A 19,279-nucleotide genomic window follows, 5' to 3' on the forward strand; every position below is an offset into this window, starting at 1 on the left:
CGTCCCCTCCCTGCACCACTGTGCAAACGCACCCCGTGGCTCATTTTAAGTTGCGGGACACATGCACTGCTGCAATCCTTTGAGGACTACCTATGGAGTCCAGTAATCTCCCTGGTACTACCTATGCAGTCCTCCAATCACCCAGCCAGTCCTACACCCTTATTCAATCACACAGCCAAAACCCAAACACTTATAAATTCATCATGCACTCTTCTCACAGTACTCTAATCATCTAGGCACTACCTATGTAGTCATGCAATCATCCAGTCACTAACTCATGCACTGCTACAATCCCTGTGTACTTCCCAAGCAGTCCTCTAACTTCCTCACACTTCTCATTCGCTCCTTAAATTCCCCTGGTAGTACCAATGCAGTCCGGCAATCACCCTGCCGCTCCCTGTGCATGCCTCCAGTCACTCAGCCACTACTATGTACTAATCCAAACACTAGTAGCTATGTACTCATGCAATGATCCAGGCACTAACTGATCACTGCTACAATCCCCTATGTACTACCCATACAGTCTTCTAACCACTTACATACTTCTTATTTCCCCCTTCAATTCCCCAGGTAGTACCCATGCAGTCCCGCAACTGTCACTCCCGTGCACTCCTCCAGTCACCCAGCCACTACCATGCACTAATCCAAACCACTATAACACCTATAGTGGTCAAAGACTGACATGGGGATTGCTGGAGGGTTTAGGTAGTCTTCAGGGGATTGTAGCACTACATCTGTTAGTGCCTGGGTAATTCCAGAAGTACATGGTTAGTGACTGGATGACTAGAGTACTGCAAAGAGGGTACATGGTGAATTTATAAGTGTTAGGGTATTGGAGCAGTGATTGGATAAGTACACGGTGCTGACAAGGTGATTGGAAGAGTGCTCACGGAGTGATAGGGGAAATGCTGGAGTACATAGGTACTGCTCTGGCGTTTGTAGCAGTGAATGTATTAGTGCCTGGGACATTACATGAGTACATGTGTACTTACAAATTCCCCATGAACTCTCCTTGCAGCACTGTAATCATCCAGTTACTACCCATGTACTCATGCACTGGCCCAGGCACTAACTCATGCAGTGCTACAATCCCAAGAACACTACCCATGCAGTCCAGCAATCCCCTTCACTCCCTGTGCACTCTTCATGCAATGGCCTAGGCACTAATACATTCATTGCTACAATCCCCAGAGCAGTACCTATGCAGTCCAGCATTCCCCTTGTCACTCCGTGAGCACTCTTCTAATCACCCTGTCAGCACCGTATACTTATCCAATCACTGTGCCAATACCCAAGCACTTATTAATTCAGCAAGCAGTCTCCTTGCAGCACTCTAATCATCCAATCACTATGCATGTACTCATGCAATGGCCCAGGCATTAACTCATGGCAAATACAGAGGAAGTCATGATAATTACAGGGGTAACCCAACTCATAGTGTTACCTAGTGTATGTAGATGTTTCACTGTATTTTAAGTGTCTTTTAGCATAGCACTTGCTGTAGGCCTGGTTAGCCAGAGTCAGTTACCACCAGTACCTGTCAGCAAAACATTGGGGGCACAGGAGGAGTTTCTGCTCCTCTGTTGGTTCTTTCTGCACATCTCTTGCTTCTTCCTGCACTTTTCTTCATCTTTCTGGACTTCTGTTGCCTCTTTCTGCATTTTTCTTGCTTCTTTCTACGCTTTTCTTTCTCTTTCTTCACATGCCCTACCTTTGTAGGCATAGTTAGAAATTAGCATTTAAAAAACCTTTGACATTCACTGAAACAACAATAGGTTTCAGGGACGTTATTGTTAGAAATTAGCATTTAAAAAACCTTTGAAATTCACTGGAAAAACCATAGGTTTCAGGGATGTTATAGTCTGAAATTAGCATTTAAAAAACCTTAGAAATTCATTGATAAAAACACAGGTTTCAAGGACGTTATAGTTAGTTGGACATTTCCCTTGTACAAAACCAGAGAAATGTGGCCATTATAGTTAGTTCAGCTAACTATAACTCGCGCCCGCAATGTACTGCTGATGAAGTCACCCATTACATCATTCATGACATGGTCAGTGACATCACTGATAAGATCACTGACGACATCTCAAATGACATCACTGATGGCAGGGACATCAAGATAATTGGAGGGCTGTCACAGCACATCGAACCGCGAAGGGCAGGAGGGTGGGGGCTTCTGTATGGACTCGGACAACAGAGGGTAGGGAGGAGGTGGATGGGGCTGCAAGCTAACTGTTCAGGGCAGGCTGGAAGAGCAATGGCTAAGCAACAGCCACACAAGGGCAGTAAGAAGGGAGTAGGGGCATGGACTTAGACAATGGATGGCAAGGAGGAGGGGGGCAGTAGCAGCAAGCTTGGGTAAGGACAACACAATGCCAGGCCAAGCTCTGCATCCAGCCCCCCCAACCCCACTGTGCAATGCAATGGGCATGTTACTTAATGTTAAAAAAAACTATAAATTCACTGGTAAAACCAATGGCTACAAGGATATTGTAGTTAGGAAATAGAATAAAAACATAATTAAAAACCTTTGAAATTCACTTAAAAAACAAAAGTTATATGGACATTATTGTTCAGATTTTACATGCACAAACCATATAAATTCAGCAGTTAAAGTTGTTCCTAGTAACTATAACTTCTGTCCTATGGTAACTATAACTTTTGCCCTCGCCTGCTAATTATCCCAGATATTACATCACTCATGACACCTTCTATGACATCATTGAAAATATCACTGCCACATTTGCATTAACATTGATGACAAAACTGTGCATGGCGAGAGCATGAGTTACAGTTTCCTTAGGGCACGAGTTATCATTACTTGAAATAACTCCAACAGTTGAATGTAAAATCTGAACTTAACTATAAATTCCCTGTAACCTTTGTTTTTTTTAGTGTGTATATATATATATATATATACTAGCAGACCATCCCGACGTTGTCCGGGGATGAAATGTTATGTGTGTAATGTTTGTAGTGCGTTGTGTTTGATGTTAATGTGACCGTGCCCCTTCACTTTGTAATGTTTTTGGAAGGTGTTTGTCTGGTTCTGCATGCAGTGTTAGTAAGTGCATTGTTTATATGTGGCTTGTTAGGTGGCCCGTATTTGCAGCTCCTTCGTTGTGTGTGCGTCTTGAGCTTTAAGCAGTGTCTGGCGTAATTCCGTGCTTGCGAGAGCTGGTTTGAGGCCCCGCGCGTTGTCTATCACGTTAACGTGTGTACGCTGAGAGTGCCCTGCATGATCCTGTGCTTGTGAGGTCTGTTTTGGGGCCCCGTCTGAGCCCCGGAGTCCAAGTAAATTGTGAAGTGTCTTTGATCGTATTGTACGCTGCCTGCCTTCAGTGTCCGCTAGAGCCGTTGGAGCATGAAAGTCGCGGTCAGTGAATGTTGCGCTTGTGCGGGCCTTTATTATTTTTCTTCCTGCACCCACTTGTGAGAAATGTAACGTAACAAAAAGAGTGACGGTTTATTTTGTTAGTGTAAATTGTAGGCAGTATGTTAAGGATCCGTGAATGCGTCGCAGCTTGTTGTTTGGAGAGGTACGTGTGAGAAGTGATCAGAACGGCAAGGCGGAGCGTGAATGTTTCCGCAAGCCACGCCCCTTTTTTTAACTTAATTGTAGTGCAACCCCCTATGACAACGCTGACGCCTAAAAAGTTAGCGGCGCACTATATATCAGTAATGTCGCGTCATGAGAACGGCAAGGTAGAGCGTGAATGTGCGCGCACATTGCTGGCACAAGCCACGCCCCATTTTATTATAATTTTGTTTTTTCCCCGTGTGACAACGCTAACGCTTATGCCCACAAAGGTTGGTTCGCACTATATATGATTAACGGCGCCTGATGCGGCTTTTGAAGTTGGAGCGTGAATGGGCTTGCACATTGCTTCTGAAATGCACGCTAGTGAAGTACGCGGCCATTTTTTTTTATTTGTGGCACGCCCCTCTGACAACGCTGTTCTGCCACGCCCCTCTGAGAACAGTGCACACCCACCAACTATGTGAAGTGTAGTTTGACACACCCACAACACGCCCACGCCAACGCCCAAGTGTAGATTGACACGCCCACGCCAACGCCCACAAGGGACTACTTTACCCCTTAAGTTCTTTGACCTTTCTATAGTATATGGTGGCCAGCTGTATAGACTATGTCCATCTGCTGCAACTACCCTTTACAATGGTGTATTGGGTGTTGTGATTGGTGCTGTACTTCTTGGGTTTACCCGCCTCAAAGGTTTCAGCTCTCTCTTTATAATAGTAGTATAGATATATTCACAGAAAAAACCATAGGTTTCAGAGTGGACATTTCAGTTCTACAAAACCATTGAAATTCCCCCGTTATAGTTAGTTCAGCTAACTATAACTTGAGCGCTCGCAATGCACTGCTGATGACGTCACATATTACTTCACTCATGACATCATTCATGACATGGTCAGTGACATCACTCATGACATCACTGATGACATCATCCAGTGAATGTGTGTTTTTCTAAAAATTAAATATGTTTTATATATGTATATCTCAAGGTCGATGGAAGAATAAATGGGTATGAAGTGCCAAAATGGATGATTTTTTTTGTGAAAAATTGATTATATAACTGACTGAGTGTATCTTAGTGAATACATGGGTTAGCGAGTAATGTTTAAATATATAAATATCTGTATCAGTCTCTTACTTTGTGTATAAGTGGCTGCATGGGTTGTTGAGTAGCTACATGAGTGTCTATATAGGTTATTAGTTGTTTTTTTCAGTATCAGTATGAGTGTCTGTATTGTTCGGTGGGGGGTATTACTTAGAGCATAGATGCATGAATGAGTGACTCACTGTTTTCATGTCTTTTGAAGACAGCATGTGTGCAGGACTCCATGGGTGGATGAGTGTGTGTATGGTTGTGTTAGTGAGTGAATGACTGTCTCAATAGTGTCTTTATGAGTAACTACATATGTTTAAAACTAGTATATGTGAGTATTGGTGTATATAAGTAAGTATATGTGAGAGTGAGAGATTGGAAGACTTCCTGTATAAATAAGCATGTGTTTCTATAAGTGATTGTTTAAGAGAGTAAATATGTGTACGTTTCTGTAGAAGTAAGTGTAGTGGTGTGTGTATAACTGTATATGCAAGTAAATGGATTTTATATTCTTTATTAGCATGAGTGACCATGTGTGTAAGTAACTCTATGAATGAGTGGTGGTGTGTAACAGGATGTATAGGTGTATGAGTACATATGATGAGTGAGTACATGTATGAGTGACTATATAGGACTGTTGGTGAATGAGTGGATGTGTATGTAGATCTTGGAATTACTGAATAGGTCGTTGTAACTGGTATTGGTATGTCAATTTTTTTGAAAATTGTAGTTTCTATTTTTGAATGTGTGTATCAAAGGTTATATCAGGGTGAGAGGAAGTCTGCCACTCTATCACAAGGATGATGTCATCAGTGCTGTCATCGTGATGTCATTTGAGATGTCATGAGTGATGCCATGAGTGATGTCACTGACCATGTCATGAGTGATGTAATATGTGACATCATCAGCAGTGCATTGCGGGCGCGCAAGTTATAGTCAGCTGAACGAGTGAAAAGTCCAGATAACTATAGCGCCCCTGAAACATATGGTTTTTTCTGTGAATTTCTAAGGTTTTTTAAATGCTAATTCCTAACTATAACGTGCTTGAAACCTATGATTATTTCAGTGAATTTCGAAGTTTTTTTAAATGCTAATTTCTAACTTTAACGTAATTGAAACCTATGTTTTTTTAGGTGAATTTCAAATCTTTTGTAAATGCTAGTTTCTAACCATGCCTACAGAGGTAGGACATGTGAAGAAAGAAGAAAAAACACACAGAAAGAAGAAAAAGAAATGCAGAAAGAAGCAACAGAAGTCCTCAAAGACGAAGAAAAGTGCAGGAAGAAGGAAGACATGCAGAAATAACAAACAGAGGAGCAGAAAGAGGCCTTGTTGTAAAATCATCCTGTACCCTCAACATTTTCAGATGGGTACTGGTGGTAACTGACTCTGACTTACTAGTCCTAGAGCCAGTTCTATGCTAAAACACACTTAGAATACAGTTTAAACACCTATATACACTAGGGAACACTATGCGTTGGGGTACCCCTATTAACCCCTTCGGTGCTGCGCGAATTTCGCTGCAGTGCTGAAGGGTCATAAATCACATTGACTCATGACGGAAATGTTCCGTCATCAGCACCGGAGCACCGACGCTGATGACGGAACCGTTCCGTCATGAGCATGGAAGGGGTTAATTAGCATGACCTCCTCTGTAAGCCCCTAGTATATAATAGGGCGGGGGATTAAAACTACCTCTTAAAACGCACCACAGGGCCCGTTTGCACACTGGTGAAGGGAGGGGGTGGCTGAGCTGACGCGTGCAAACACGCCCTGTGGCTATTTTAGGTTGGGAGATTAGGTCCCTTGGGCCAAACTAGCCCACTAGGTACCTCCAGTAAGTGCCACAGAGCTGCGTTCCAGAGAGGTGTAAAAAGGGGCGTGGCCTCTGAACACCTGTCTGCAACACAGCTCCTTGGCGCATACTGGAGATACCTGTTGGGCTAGTTGGCCCTCAGGGACCCTCAGTATTGAAAGAGAATGAATTCCCCAACTTAAAACATGCACCGGGGCGCGTTTGCACAGTGGTGAAATAAGGGGGCGTGGCCTGGGGTGACATGTCTGCAAACACGCCCTGTGGCGCATTTTAAATTACAGAATCAATTCCTCCTCAATCCCGTGGGTCCCTGGGGGCCAACTAGCCCACCAGGTAACTCCAGTATGCGCCAGGGTGCTGCGTTGCAGAGAGGTGCTGAGAGGCCATGCCCATTTTTACAACACTCTGCAAATTACAGTGTCCCGGGGGGTAGGCACCCCGGGACACTGCAGGAGCCGGCCCTGGGGGGTGGCGGTCCCCAGGGCCATCATTGGATCCAGGAGGGGGGCCGCGCGGCCCCCCTTCCACATTTTCAAAGCTCCGGGGGGTTGTGGTCCCCAGGGCTGGGGAGGTCCATCACGAACCCCAAAACTAAATATTTAGAGCCCCGTGGAGGTGGCGGTCCCCGGGCATGTGGGGGGACTTTAGCCCCCCCCTCACAGGGTATTTTTTTTTTTAAAAGCCCCGGGGTGGTGGTCCCCGGGGCTGCGGGGGGGGGAGTGTGCCACCCACGCAATCAAAATTAATTTGAGCTCTGTGGGGTTGCGGTCCTCGGGGCTTGGGGCGGCGTTAGAGCCCCCCCCAAAACAAAAATTTAACCAGCCCCAGGGGTGGCTGCAGTGTGATGCAACTCCCCTTCCTCAACGCCAGGCCATGCATTAAATGGTGTGGGGGCCACCTGGACCCTTCACAGAGCCAATAATGGCCCTTGGAGCCCCATCCTCCCAGGCCGGCTACAGCTATGCCTGTGGTGCCCACCTGTGGTCACTGTTACTTGGCGGGAGCAATTTCAAACATCCTTCCAAGCAAAAGCAAACACTAAGCGGCAGATTTACAAGGACACTAATCATCACGTTTTGCAACGCTCTGGTAGCGCTATGCCGTGCTCCATATTAACAAGGTGGCGCTAGCCACTTTGCGTGGCCTAATGCCAGCTTGTAAATATGGTCCTCCCCAAAGCAGTTTTCTGCATTAAAGGGGTGTGCAATGGGTGTTGCAGTGGCTGTTCCCACGCAACACCCATGGATTTTTAACACTGCTCCAGATTTACAAAGATCTGTAAATCTGAGGCAGCCCCGAAAACTAACGCCTCCCCTGGGGAGAGGTAAGAGTGGCGCAACAAGGAGAAATACCTTTACTTTTCCTTGTTTTTGCTCTTTCTGTGTGTGGAAGCAGACTTTTCATTGGTATCCCTATCTGTTGTGAGGCGGGCAGGGGATCAGATGAAAAAATGATTCCCGCTGGCAGGGAGCAGCATCTTTAGCTGCTCCCTGTGGGAGGGAGCAATGCTGGCTTCCCCTGGAGGTGGGTAGCCGACTGGACATGTGGAAGCAATGAAGCACCCCCGCAGCCTCCAACAATGATGGCATTTGTACCCTTGGTAGGCTCCAAGGCACACACCCGCTTTTGCATGGGCCCCGGGCAGGGTCCCTGGAGCCGAAATTGCCATTGGGAGGGGAGCTGCGTGGCCCCCGTCCCAATTATTGAGTGGATACAGTCCGGGGAATGGGGCACCAGGGTCAATATTGGCCCATGGAGGGAGGCTGCATGTTTCCCTAAACTTTCAGAATAAGGTCCCAGGAGATGGGATCCCTGGAGACAAAATCGGCCCAGGAAGTAAATAGGCGCCTGAGGCTGAGGTCCTGGGGCTAATATTATCCCAGGGAGGGGACTGTGTGCACCTTTCCCCCTTCTTAATGTGGCAGGATCCCAGGAGAAGGGCTCCCAGGGGCCAGAAATCAGCCCAGAGAGGGGAGCTGCGTGACCCACTCCCTATTTACGCGGGGGTTTCCTGCATGTGGGAGGAGTAGATGCCACTATCTGGAATTACACTTTATATTTTCAACCTCTAAGATTCACCTCATTTTACTGTCTGTGAATTGTTTGGGTCTGTTCTGCGACAGTAAGTGAGGACGCATCTTCAGGTCAGGCCTCTTTGTGTCTCTACAGAATGTCCCCAATTGAGAAAGTCCATACACATCTCTTTCCTTGCCTGGGATTCTAACCCGGAAGAACATGTTTGTACTGAATTGGCTAGAGGTTAAGAAAGTCTGACTCAGCTGCTTCGCGAAATGGTAAAGTAAAAGTTGAATTCCAGATAGAACTGGGAAAAGAAAAAAAAATCTTTATCTTGAAAACACACGTATGATCTACTAAATGATTTTCATATTACCTTTGCAGTCAGAGGCACTGACAACCAGCATCAAGCAGGCGAAGATGACCTGGAGTAAAGCTTTCATCCTGTCAACAGAAATACAAAATGCTGATAACCTCTAAAACATGAAAAAGTCAGAAACAGAACAGCATCCTCTGTTCGGGGAATCTGTGACATACTGATAAGACACAAACCACCCGTACCCCCAAAATAAAATAAAAATATAGCATGTTTGTCTTGGTTGAACAATGCCCATAGAAGAAAATATCACTAGTCTATTAAAGTTCAGTTCCGTTATACACATTATTTTAAAACACTGTGTTAAAGGACACAGACAATTCTAGGAGGATTAGCAGAGGCAACCGTCCTTCATCTGGGGTCATCAGTTCATCTTTCAACCCCGCCAGCGCTGGTGCATCCATATGGCAAGGTAATGCACCACCAGCAGGGGGCAGTAAAGAGCACAGTATTTCAGCATGGACCATTTGTCCCTGGGGTGCTGACAGCCCTTCCACCTTTCCTGATCATAGAGGTGCCTATGGCATGGCCGGCAGGCAGAGTGGCGGTTCTGCCGCTCTGGGTTTTCCCAATGGGCTGCTTTCAGAGCACTATGGGCTACAATAACAGAACCATGGCCACTTGTATCCTTTCTTGCTGCGTCCTTTTCCACAGTGGACTTGTGTAAACATTTTTGTAAAAGCTGATCTAGGTAGCCAGTCCAGCCGGGATGACTGGGGCAAGCTATATTTGACAATGGTCTAGTTCCTCCACAAAGTTTTTCATGTCCTGTCCAGGATCTTGAAATGCTGGCGTAGGCTAGTTATAGGCCAATGGTTATGCAATGCCTTTTAACCAGTATTTGTATAGCACACATCTGTAAGTGGTGTCTTAGTTTTTATGGGTTGCCCACAATGCAGTGCCTCACATGTTCCTGGCTGCGTAGCTACGCTACTGGCAGTAATGCACACCAGACCGCACAGATATGGGTGGCAATGTACAATCCAGGCAGCCCAGTCATAGTGCAAGAAAAGTAACTAGGGCCCCTTACTAGGGTGCCATCTCAGTTTGTCAGCTGCCCCTAACACCTCCTTTGACAGCATCTGCTGTATCAAAACTCACTACCATTCTCATATTATTGTACTCTTCACTGTATTTCTGCAAGTCAACACCATATCCCTAAAACACATTAACAAAGCCAATAGGTTTAAGCCTTGTAAAGTGCATGAGCACAAAGACACACCATGCAGGGACCCCAAATTCACTGCTGCCCTCACATAGGCAGATCCCTCATGATGCACTCACACTGGCATATTCCTCACTCAGCACTTACAAAGGCACAACTTTCAACTGTAGGCCACTTACCCTACACTCACAAAAGACAATGTTAATCCCGAAGCCTCACTGGCTCACCTTTCATAATGCACTCACTAAACATGGTGGCTATACTGCATGCACACAAGCACACTGCTCACACATAGGTACACTGCTCACTAAGAAGGAGCAGCATTTGGATAGATGGTGACATAGGAGGCACAGGTTGAGTATCTGCTACATCGGGCAACTGGTACAATTAAAAGCTGTTGAGGTAAGCTACATTGAAGCCTGCATGTCCACTGAGGTTATCTAATCACCTATTTTTAGAGGGGAAGAGACTTGGCTCAAAAATGTTCCCACTTACCTTCTAATAAGCAAGGTGGTTGTTGTTTTTGCAGTACAACCACCTACTAAAATAAATGAAGAAATACAAAAAACTGGCAACTAAAGGTGGCGAGCATGTGCTTCAATATAACATTTAAACGTCAAGCTTCACTCTGGTCTGTCTTCTTTGAACAGGGAAAATGTCTTCAGAATATACAGAATACCGCTTCAAAATGGTGGCATGGTTGTGAAGCTTACAGCAGTGATGCCTGTTGCCCTGCATAAGAAAGCAGTGGTCCAGTAGCAATAGCAGAACCCCTGCTGGTGCTCTCATTACTCAATTAGCACTAATCTGCATTTGCATGGGCTGCTAGGGGATGAGCTGAAGGAAATTCCTCCGGACGACAGACTCCTCTGGATGCAGAGTAACACTGAATAAGTAAGCAAATAACGTATACTCAGACTACCTGTCATCCTACAAATCAGCGATTGTCTACGAGGCAGAGCCAAACATTGACAACCAAGCAAATGGCAGAAGAGAGTTGATCCCCTACCAAATTGTATGTATGCTGTTCTGAAGAGCTGAGCTAATATGTTAATGACATTCTTTCTAATGGACAACTGAAAGGGGGCATGCCCAAAGCCCATTTTCTCGAAGCAAGATTATGCATTATTTGTACAAAAATATGAGGCTGATGAGACAGCTAAAACAGTCTTTTTGTTAGAGCAAAACACAGAAAAATAGAGCACAGGGAGCAGGAGTACACGGGCTGCTTGGTTCACATGCATAAGACACACAGCACTGGTCAAGAGAATCACAATGTTCTCTGGAAGACACTGAGAAAGTGTGGTATTGCAGGACAAGTGCAAGGTTCATTCAAAAACATGGAACACATGTAGTACTGCAGGGTCAGTACAAGCGTTCTTTAAAGGCATGGAACACGTGTGGTACTCAAGGCCAGTGCAACCTTGCTTCTAAGACATGGAACAAGTGTGGTACCGCATGGCTAGCCAGTGCAAGCTTCATTTAAAGACATGGAACAAATGTGGAACTGCAGGGCCATTGCAAGCTTCCTTCAAGGGCATGGAACAGTATGGTACTCAAGGACAGTAGAAGCTTCAATCAAAGACATGGAACAAATGTGGGATTGGAAGGCCACTGTAAGTGTCCTTTGAAGGCATGGCACAAGTGTGGCACTATGAAGCACCATTTAATACCTCCCTTAATACATTGAACAAACAGGATTTCAGATTTGGTACAAGTGTAAGGAACAGCACTGGGTGTATGAGTGCAAACTTGACCTGCACGTATTGCAAGATTTCCAACAAGCAAAACAGGTACGGTGCCGGGCAGGAATGCACGCTTCCCTCACACCCATAGAACACATCTCTATCTGGTCAGAAACAATGTAAGCTTCCCTTAGGTACACAGAATATGGACAGCATCTGCAGCAGCTATCCAAGACACACACACACACACACACACAATGTTGAGCATGAAGCATTTGGGAACAGTGCAAGCTCCCCTCACATGCAGCACAGGAACAAGATGGTCAACAGGCTAAGACAGCCACACATTCAAAACAGGTATCATACTGGCAGCAGCATCTAAGCTTGTTTCAGACACAGACTACTCATAATAAAGAACAGAGGTGGGTGGCCCAATGAAGGTTCGAGCCAGATGCTAACCTCTGGTTCAGCTCAAGTTCCTATTGAGTCCTCCAGCCCAAAATACACTGCACTTTCTTGCAGGGGCGTAACAGACACCCACACATCCCCTGGGATGCGGTTGGGGCCCCCTCAGCATGTCTGTGCAGCGTGTCGCTTTAAAGCAGCAGCAGTGTCTAGCATACGCTGAGCTGACACCACGCAGACCCAGGACTGAAAAGAAACAGAATAACTGATTCGTTTCTCTTCAGTCCTAGCCTGCCAGGCACCTTACATGAGTGGGTGTGGCCCATTGAAGGAGAGTATTCTCGACAGAGCAATGCCCCTCTTAGAGGGGAGGAGGCACCACAGAAATGACTGTAACAGAGGTAGGGTTGCTACCTTTTCCATATGAAAATGCCAGCTCTCTCTTCATGTTTCAAGGCCTGCGATGATTTTTAAATAGAACTTCATATGAAATAATATGTATTCATTTAACATTGTCTTTCCATCTTTGTTTACTTAAGTTAAGAGTCAGGGGCCATTAGGGCAGCTAAAACATATTTTAAAGTGTTTTCATCCTACATTAACTGTTAAAGGCATGAATTGATAAGGGATAAAATACTAGCCAGGATATTAAATGCCAGTCAATGCATGTTATTTCTGAATGCTTCAATTAAAGGATCTAGATGCAACCCAAGAGTTCTTGTTTCAGTTGGGCATGCTTCGAATATGGAGTCAGGCAAAAGTTAAAAGCAACATTCAATACATATATTTTAAAAATAATTGACAAATATATACCAATAAAGGCACAACATTGAAAAACGAAAGCAACAAGCTTAACTTAAAAATTTCCAAGCGCTTTGTGTATTTTATTTTTAGACCAAAGTAGTCTACAAAGCAGATTGCCTTTGCGTTACGTAAAAAGATTCAGTGAATTCAATATTTAAATAACCATTTTACGTTGCAGTACTGTAAAGCAGAGATCACAACCTCTCTTTTGTTAGATGTATCTTTTTTTGCAACCTGGTTCTTGTTGTTTTGATGTTCCCATTATAGACAGGACTAAAAGTACCAGAATACAATGCATTATCTGCTCACACCTGAAATAGAAAAATGTGACGTCACTGTATTGGGTCTAATGGATGATTTCTTGTACAGCATGAAAGTCTTTTCCTTCATTTTTCCACAAAGTACGTTGTGTGTTCATACTGGAATAACAGGAATGTTCAGCAGCATTGCAATTTTAGTTTCCTAAATAAAATCCTTCTCGAATGTATAAAAAGAGAGTTTGTGACACCAAAGCATTGTCTATGGGCCTGTGAGGAACAGGACCAAATTCATGATTTTATTGGGCAGATGTGATAATGCTAGGCGGCTTTAAGAGTATTATTGCTCAAAGGTGAGTCTATAAGGTTTTACTGAATTGCAAAATGGGTTTAGTGCCTATTATAAAGCCATTTGGCTGTTGTGGTTGCAAACCCTATGACTTTGTGTATCGCAGGGACGGAAATCCAACATTTAATGGTTCTAAGTTAGATAAAGAATTCATTTATATTCAAATGGTATGTTGCTGTTAAAGATGTAATGGATTTTAAATTGGACTTTTTAAAATTGTTTTTCAGTAAAATATTTATTTTCCTGTTTGTGTACCCAAGAACAAAATACATGCATAATAAATAGAAGTTAGGTCTGCTGGTTTCACTGTTGACAATCCTATATCTTAACTATATTTCATCCCACAAATATATATATAGATATATTTACTGGATTTTTAGGAGTGTGGAGGCATGTGGTTAGACTCCCATCAGCATATCTCTTAGGGCGGGCCCCCTCAAGTTTCATTACACCATTGCTTTATTGTGCTTCTGCTGCTGCTAAACTCTACCCTTATGCACCAAGAATTCAAAACAAACCATTAAACTTTGATGTCAAACAGGAGTGAGGGAGGGATCCCCATCTAGTGACTGAATTACACAGTGTAAAACCAGAAAAACTGGGATCAATCCTGTATCAAATTGTGTCATTCTAGGCAACTATTTTAGTTTATTATGCCTCCTATTGTTTTCCTTTCTGCTTTTGATAAAACCATGACATTCCTAAGGATATGTGGTGCACAATAATCTCTCTTGCGTTTGACTTAATGGACTATATTGTTGCTCCATGTAAAATAAGAATATAGCTCAAAGGAAGGGTGCACAAGACAACTAACTTGCCACTCAGATAATAATGGTATTGTTGTTGGAGTGGGGGCATGAATGTTTCTATGTTCATGTTTACAAACTATCGTTTTTAGTAAAAGCCTCTCAATACAGTGATATAATCTGATCAAAGTTTTGTCAAAGAAATATACTTTTTTGAATTTTTAAGACACTCTATCATATTTCTGTATAATATCCTTTGCTTGATTTCCATGTTCCCTTCGTACAGCTCGTTCCTGGGCTTTTAGTACCAAGACAGACCCTTTCCTCTCCCTGTTAATTTGTTGGCTCACCGATTTCTACCACAGTGCACTGCATAACAGTTACTCTAGTTCCCCTTCTCTTAGTGTCTCGCTCTCGGGAGCAACATCCTGTTTTCTGTGACTGTGGATGGTTTCAATGGGTGTCAAATGGATAACTATTCCTACTTTTGTTTTTAATAAGGCAGGATTGTTCACTGCTGGCACCAGGAAGCTGTTTTAAAGTTCCCTGTGCATTTTTAGCATAACTTGAAACAAACAACGCCCCAATCATTCATCGGCCCAGTCTCTTTTACTAACTGCCATAGTTTGTCCTCCACCTGTCAGGCCGAAAGCAGTGATTACTGTGACTGTCTCGTCTTTAGAAGAAACCCAGCAGCATGGACATAACGTCTCTGACCTCTGCTGGCATCAGGTAGCCATGGCCCAATGGCGCTCTCTGCATTTACAAAAGTGAGCATGAGCACTGCTCGGCCATTGAGTGCACGCAGAATGAAGCCTTTGTAGTGCCTCGACAGGTGCTTCAGTAGATTTTGTACTTGGAGTCTGAATCCTGCTGCTGAGGTAATCAGACTGAGCTAACAGCAAGTTCCCTGTGCTGTAAGAAATCATGTGGCCTTAGTAGGCTGTGAACTTAAATGGAGTCTGAAAAATCCAAGCATCACACAAAGGGCAGGTGTCACTAATGTCCCATGTCCATTTAGTAGGGGAGTGGTAACTGTGTAGTATGTAGCTGGTGTTACATTTAGGAGCACACTGTCACATATATATTACTAAGGTTTGGTGTTGTAGCCACTGTTGTTAACAGACACCCATTTTCCTTTGATATGACCACTACATTTTTACAAACATACAGTTTTACTGATAAAACTATATGCGCACAAAGAATAATGTGCATAAATTTGGTTTCAGCAAATATTTGTCATTTGTGCATCACCATCTGTGCATCGCCAAGTCAAATGTCTTGATTTGTTTTGATTCAAATACAATCTTTGTTTCCATTGCACTTCAGAAATTAAAAAGAGTGCTTCATTTGTGCTTTCCTAAATGTTTATTTATTTTGAAACATTTGTATTACCTTCCCTTCCCTTTCATACCAGCAAGATCATTACATAGTTCGCTTTACAAAATCAGCAAACTTTGTCATGAGTGAAAGAAAAGTAACACCAGTCTCCGTGTTAAAGGAATAAGCAGCAATTTGTCAGAAGACTAAACAGACATTTCACCTTTGTCTTTGAAAGTGTAGCAGATGTGACAGGGTAAAAGCAAAGTTTAAAGTCTCCTTTAATGCAGTTGCACCTTTGGCACTCCAGCATGGTTATTTAGCTGCTCTCCGAGGGCTCAGGGGCTGCTGTAGTTGGTCCCCTTACACCTCTGGGCCCCGGTTCATTGCACCGTCTGCACCATTGGTAGCGACGTCCCTGTTTAGCACATGACTCGGAGGCTCAAGTAGCAGTCCCAGAGACACAGAAAAGCTTGGATCGTGCATGTCTGTGTGTGAACCAATGGTACTAAAACACTTTTCAGTGGGGGTGCTGCCATCAATGTTACACCACTCAAGTCATAGGGATTTTAAAAATCCAAGCGTCACACAAAGAACAAGTGTAGCAAATGAACAAACGCTATTGAGCAGGATCTTGGTAAAGATGTGGAGGCAGATTTACAAGCCTCTGGCAACACATTTGCACCGCCATTATGTCACTTTTTGTGAAGCAGCGGCGACGTAAACAATGCGCCCCATTTACAACGTGATGCATCTAAGGAGATGCATCACGTTGTAAAGCCCTGCGTCACATTATTCCTGCGTCAGGTATAATGTGTGCAGGGTGGGCGTTCCCAGGAAGGAAAGCCTCGTAGAAGTGACACAGTGAAATCTACAAGATTGCATTGCGCCACTTCTAGTACGCCGCTATGTCAAAACCCTACGCCTGCTTGGAGCAGGCGTAAGGAGTGACGCAGTGTATGAGGAATAGGCCGTCCCATGATTCCTGGAGTTGCATCATGCTTGTGACACGACTACAGCAATGCGTGACTTTTGCGCCAACAGATGTGTCAAAATTTCTGATGCATCTGTCAATCCTGGCACCATGGTGCGCCGTATTGTAAATATAGCGCATCCATGGTGGCGCAAGGGTTTTGCAGGCTGGCGCAGGGAAACCGACTCATCTACAGATGGGTCAGTTTCTTGTAAATCTGCCCCATGGTATGTAGCCAGTGGTGCATTTTGTATCACTGGTGAGGTATACACTGTCACGGACAGACAGCACATTTTACGTTGAAATGCCTACTGAACATGTAACAGTCATACGGTGTTAATAATCAAACAGTAAAATGCACAAAGGATAATGTGTGGAAATTGGATTTCAGTGAATATTTATCATATGTGCATCACCAACCAAAGTTTCTTGATTTCTTTTGATCCTAATAGAATCTTTATTTACATTCTACTTCAGAACTGCAAACATTTTTCTTCATGTGTGCTTTCCTAATTGCAGATATATTTTTTAAATTGCATAGTTCATTTACATGTGTGTAAATGTTGTTATGTGTTGGAAACCAAATTGACATCCTACAGCCTTTCCTTTCACTCCCTGCACCAAAGCAAAAATGCACATATTTCACTTTTACATCTTCTCTTTTTGCAGTCAGAGAAAGAAAAGTAAACATCAGCTTCGTTTGTCAGGAGACATCCCCTAAGATTTTACCTTTATCTTGTCAAATTTGCTGTGCTCAAAGACATACACAACATTTAAAGGTTTCTTTATTGCTCATTCACCTTCTGCCCTCCAGCATGCTTCTTTTGGGCATTGCACCTCTACTTCCTGCGCCTGTAGTGTGAACCTTCAGGACATCCTGTGGACGCTGGTTATCATGTACAACCTGATCTCATAGGAGAGATACTACCACAGGGAGGGAGCCATAGTTTACCAATGTGCTACTGAGAGAGGTACATTTTGCAGCTAGAATGGTTGCATGATGGAGAGTTCGGTGAGGCGCAGCCAGGGGTTGGCAGGGAACACCGAATTAATGGCAGTGAGGGGGACACTGTTCTGCTGAGACAAACTGGTTGCATACCAGCAGCCCTTTGACGCTGCGAACCAGGCATCTCCAATGAGTAGCTTCCAGCTGCTTCTAGGTAGCTCTCTTGTTTGCAGTCCAGTCTACTAAATTAAACGTTTTTGCTAGGTTGAATTAATTCCTTTCCCAAAATTGAAAAACGTGTACCCGAGACAAACATGTGTGTATTTTCACAACACATAACCTGATGTTAGGAAAACAATTGTTGGATTTACAAACGATATTTAATATATTAAAAGCTGATATCACAGGGATACATTGGGATACTTATTACTAATATTATTACCTTGGTGCCAGGGGAATTACAGCTATGGCTGTCATTTATTAACTATATAGACTCATTGTAAATCCTAAAAGCCTTTTTCCCATTCCTGCTGGTAACCCTGCCTGGTGCACTGAGGTGATCACTGCTGGTAATCTTGCCTGGGTCGCCACTAATGTAATCTTGGCTGATTTGATCACTATTACCACACTACAGTTATTAGTAGCTCGCTATGATGTTCATTGAACATAAGTAGCTCTTATTGCAGAAAAGGTTTTAAATGATGTAATTAAAATCAGAGTGATGTTGGAGGGATGGGGAGCACCCGGCAGATGCATACATAGGGTGTCCCTTCTTTCTAGCTCAGGCTGCTACGGGGACCTGTGAGCGGGGGCACGTGCTGCGGTTGTGGTATGCGCTGCTTTGGAGCGAATACAGTGTTTTGGGGACAGCTGAACTGTCATACCAAAGCATGTGGGGATCAGGCACACACTCAGAAACTGTGCCCTTAACAGAAACGAGAGATGTGCTTATACATTACAACGTATTTTATATATTTTGCATGAGTGAGTAGGCAGGTTTTAGGGTGATAAATAAACCTTTGAGGTAGTAGCGCAGAATAAATTCATATATTAACGAAAACAATCTAATAAAGCAAACAAGCACTGTAGTATTAATAAGAAAACCAAAGAAATCCACCATTGCTGTACTGCCCGCACTGGCAAAATGCTGGTAATTATACATTTTGTGAGCGACATCTATTGGCATTGCAAGTGCTTGTTTTCATTCTTGTCATGTACGTTTCTAGTCCTTACCCATATTTATTGAACTCTCTTACGACGTTTTTTGAAAGTGCTTCAAAATAAAGTGCTAAGTTAGTGTTAAAAAGTAAATGTACAACAATACAGAACAAGCATGTCATTTAAGACCCACCAAATGTGCACTTGGGGGTGCAAACCTTTATTGCGGTACGACTGATGTTCCGTTGAATGCACCCCTTTTCTCCTCATTTCAACCATTGTTGTTATGTCACAATTCTTACCTGTTCTTTGAAGCGTCTGTCTCTTGCGGTATCCAGATGAGGAGATGTCTTGGTTCGCACTGAGCTCTCATCCGACCGAGAGCGGGGATATAAGTACCCCCAGTCAGCCAATGAGCGATCAAATCCTATGCTGACCTGGCATTATAAAGAGTTGCTTCACAAGTAAATAATGAAAATCACTTCCTTGCAGTAAATGTCCAAAAACCTCTAATCCAGGAAACCCTGTGATATGACCCCAACCTTCTTCGGCTTTCTAACGTCATCAGTTGGACTCTTGGCACATTTATTGTTGCCGGTGAAAGAGGCATCCTTTAAACGCTGATGAGC

General features: G+C 43.8%; 1 protein-coding gene across 1 annotated transcript in view; it reads right to left on the reverse strand.

Annotated features, from left to right (window-relative positions):
- The window catches only part of LOC144763938 (fucolectin-1-like), a 95,690-nt gene extending 76,630 nt beyond the window's left edge, over positions 1-19,060 (reverse strand). The window contains exons 1-2 of the mRNA XM_078649983.1: positions 18,953-19,060; positions 8,843-8,910 (exon numbers count right to left, since the gene is read on the reverse strand). Coding sequence (XP_078506109.1) covers positions 8,843-8,910; positions 18,953-19,023 — 139 coding nt within the window. The 5' untranslated portion in view covers positions 19,024-19,060. The remainder of the gene's footprint in view (positions 1-8,842; positions 8,911-18,952) is intronic.
- Positions 19,061-19,279: the final 219 nt, after the last annotated feature.

The sequence above is a fragment of the Lissotriton helveticus genome, chromosome 6, assembly GCF_964261635.1.
Source record: "Lissotriton helveticus chromosome 6, aLisHel1.1, whole genome shotgun sequence".
Taxonomy (NCBI): Eukaryota; Metazoa; Chordata; class Amphibia; order Caudata; family Salamandridae; genus Lissotriton; species Lissotriton helveticus.